Below are 3,199 nucleotides of genomic sequence, written 5' to 3' on the forward strand. Positions count from 1 at the left end.
CGGCGTGCTCCTGCCCCGTCCTGTCCTGCTGCCCCCTAACTTGCCTTTTCATGTCTTATTCCTTCTGGCCCTGTTCTAGCAGCAAACAATTGTGAGTTGTCTTTTGGATCTTTTTGCTGCCCCCCACTGGCGGGGTAGGGGTGGGCATGGGCCTTGGGGTTGGGTGGGTCCAGGTTGCTGGGCAAGAGGCTTGTCTTCCCTCTCACTCACTCCCTACGCAGCCTCCATCGGCGAAGTATGGTGGGCGACACACAGTGACCATGATTCCCGGGGACGGCATCGGCCCAGAGCTGATGCTGCATGTGAAGTCAGTGTTCAGGTATGCCGCCCCCGCAGGGCCATGCTGGGAACTGGGGGCCCAGGGCAGGGGTGGGCATAGGGTTGGTTACCCCAGTCAGTCTTGCCACTGGACAGCTCAACTTGGGACGGGCTTCCTGTGCTGGGATGGGGCAGGGGCGGTGTCTGCTGACAGCCCTGACTGTGGCGTTACCCCAGGCATGCGTGCGTGCCGGTGGACTTTGAGGAGGTACATGTGAGCTCCAAGGCCGATGAGGAGGACATCAGAAATGCCATCATGGCCATCCGTCGGAACCGTGTGGCGTTGAAGGGTGAGCTGACCTTCGGGGCATCTTCCTGGGGTTCGCTGTGAGAGCTCAAAAGGCTTTGAGCCATGGTAGGGGTTTCCCGTAGGCCCCACCCTGCATGGGGCGCCCTGGTCACTGGACAGAGTGCAGCTCTGAGGCCCGCCTTTGCTTCTCACCCCTGACCCTCTCATAGAGCAGCTCCCCCCAATCTCTGTGGGGCCTGGTGGCAACCATAGCCAAGGTGACCTTGCTGGGTCTGGGCTGCTGGCCAGTCTGGCAAAGAGCAGGCACGAGGACAGACGGGGAAGCGCGGCGCGTCAATGGCCCCGCGAACCAATCAGGCGGCGGCGGGTCGGCTCAACCCACGTGACGTCGCGAGCGACGCGGCGTGTCCTCCGCCCCCAAGATGGCGGCGGTGGCGGCCGTCACGCCGGAAGTGGGCGTGGGAATGGGCCAGGCTACGCGTGCGCACTACCAGTCCGTTGACCGCCCAGGGACTTCTTTCCCCGGCAAGGCTCTCGCGAGAGCAGTGTCTTCGTGCAGGGGACGTGCGGTCGTGATCACTTTCCGTCATGGCGCTGAAAGTGGCGACAGCCGCCTGTGACGCTGCGAAGGCAGTTCTCAGACCAGTCATCTTCTGCCGTCCTTGGGAGGTGAGACCGGGTAACAAAGCCTGCGGGGAGAGCCAAGGTGGTCGCGGTCGGGGACGCTGCCGGGGCGGCCTGCAGCCTGATTGGCTATAGGCCCAGGCAGGGGCGGGGAGAGGACCGCGCGCTTCTGAGGATTGGCTGTTTCTGCCGTCCGTGAAGTTGGCGCTGGTCCTGCTTCCCCAGGGGTCTGCAAGCTGGGGCGGGGCCCGGGTCTGGTACCATGTCGTGCTTGCTTTGCGCTTGCTGCCTGGGTCCCCGGGCCTGGGCCTCGTCCCCCTCGGTACTCTCTGTCGCCAACCGCTGGGCCACCTGTCCTGGTGGAAGTGGCGGATCGGGCTTGGCCAGCTTCACCCCACACCCGCCCCCGGTGCTGACAGCCTGGAATGGGGGAGCTCGGAGGGAGGGAGGATGCCAGACTTTGCTCCCTTTCACCGCTGCCGGAACACCTCGATGAGGTGGGAATCCAGCGGCCTTGGAAGCATCAGCCAGCCAGCCATACCCCTGGGGGCAGGAGGCGTGACCTCTAGCCAGAGGAGGGGACTTAACATTCCCTGAGGACCCAGCCAATGCCAATCTCCCAGGACATGACTTTGCTCACCTTGTCTCCCTGCCCCCTCACAGCTTTAAGATTCGACGGCTCCCTTACACACTTAGTGAAGATGTGTGGGTGCACATTGGGGCAGGAATGGGGAAAAGTGAATAGCTGGTGGTGAGGCAGTACCCTGCCTGGAGACCAATGGCCCTAGTAAGGGCCCCCTTAGAGAGAAATCCCACCCCTTTGCCCCGACTGCTTAAGATTTTTCAGGAGAACATGGAGCCACCGGTTTGCCTCAGATGGTACAGGGACTGGTGAGGGAGGGAGCAGCTGCAGCCTTAAGTGGACTATGGAACCCCATAGGCAGAGGGACAGGACTTCATGTGGTTCTGCCCCAGGGTGAGGGTGGAACCTGGGTGACCCCCTCAAAGTAGGTGTGTGCATATGGGAGAGTTCTTTCCAGGTGTTGGGTCAAAGCCTGAAGGAGCCAGGTGGGACGGTGGATGTCAAGTTGGAGGGGCCTGGACCAGGAACCTTTGGGAATGAACCTGCCTTCACTCAGCCCTGCCAGTAGCCCTGCCAAGTCAGCCCAGGCCTCCATCTATGCAGCTGGCCACGGGAGTGGGTTGGAGCTGGGTCTCCTTAGTCCCACCCATGTGTTCTGGAAGCAGTCCTTGGGTGCTGGGTCTTGGGATGACAGAGGGGGCCAGACAGGCGTGGCCTCTGCACTCAGAGGTGTAGAGACCAGGAGGCAAAACTGCAGCTAAATTCAATGGACCATGGGGAAGGGCATCTGCTGAAAGGTGGCCGGTTCAAACCTCCCACCTGCTCCAACCAAAGGAAGAGGAGGCATTCTGCTTGCAGATTGAGAGAGTCTCAAGGCCCCCTGGCCTATAGGGTCACTGTGAGTCAGGACCGAGTCCAGATACCCAGGCTTGGTCCGTGTTGGGGCAGAGGAAGCTAACATCTCCCAGCGCTCTCTGAGCTCTTGCTTAGCCTGGTGGGAGAGCATCTCCCCTCCTGGCACCTTCTAGAGGGTGGCAATTGGCTCCTTCAAAAAGTCCAGGCCTAGTCACTGCCCAGGGAGACAAGTGGCTTGGCAGCTCTGTGGGACAAGAGGGATCTTTGGCTTGTAGGACACATGGGGAGCCTTTCTCAGTGTCGGTGTGCCTGTTGTCCTGCACTCAGGCAGTGCTGGCCAGCCAGAGGGCAGTGGGCAGCAACACTGGGTGCAGCCCCCTCCTCTCGGAAGACATAGAAATGGCTGAATGTGCCTGCTTGTCAATGTCGCTGCCTCACTTTGAATCAGAAGCAAAAGAAGGTTTTTGCAGCTGGTGACAGTGTTTGGGTCTGGGCTGTCATCGCCAGGTCCTAGGTGCCCACGAGGCCCCACGGAGAAGCATCTCCTCGGTAAGGAGCTCCTGCGGGGG

The 3,199-nt window shown here is 61.1% G+C and overlaps 2 protein-coding genes across 2 annotated transcripts in view; one reads left to right on the plus strand and one right to left on the minus strand.

The window, feature by feature from the left end:
- SSR4 (signal sequence receptor subunit 4) overlaps window positions 1–228 on the minus strand; it is a 2,076-nt gene extending 1,848 nt beyond the window's left edge. The window contains exon 1 of the mRNA XM_045285484.1: window positions 218–228. Coding sequence (XP_045141419.1) covers window positions 218–228 — 11 coding nt within the window. The remainder of the gene's footprint in view (window positions 1–217) is intronic.
- The window catches only part of IDH3G (isocitrate dehydrogenase (NAD(+)) 3 non-catalytic subunit gamma), a 5,935-nt gene continuing 2,775 nt past the window's right edge, over window positions 40–3,199 (plus strand). Inside the window, exons 1-3 of the mRNA XM_004717573.2 lie at window positions 40–91; window positions 222–319; window positions 496–608. Coding sequence (XP_004717630.1) covers window positions 261–319; window positions 496–608 — 172 coding nt within the window. The 5' untranslated portion in view covers window positions 40–91; window positions 222–260. The remainder of the gene's footprint in view (window positions 92–221; window positions 320–495; window positions 609–3,199) is intronic.

This window comes from Echinops telfairi, unplaced genomic scaffold (genome assembly GCF_000313985.2).
Source record: "Echinops telfairi isolate 266 unplaced genomic scaffold, ASM31398v2 ScPeMD7_7472;HRSCAF=8510, whole genome shotgun sequence".
Lineage (NCBI taxonomy): Eukaryota > Metazoa > Chordata > Mammalia > Afrosoricida > Tenrecidae > Echinops > Echinops telfairi.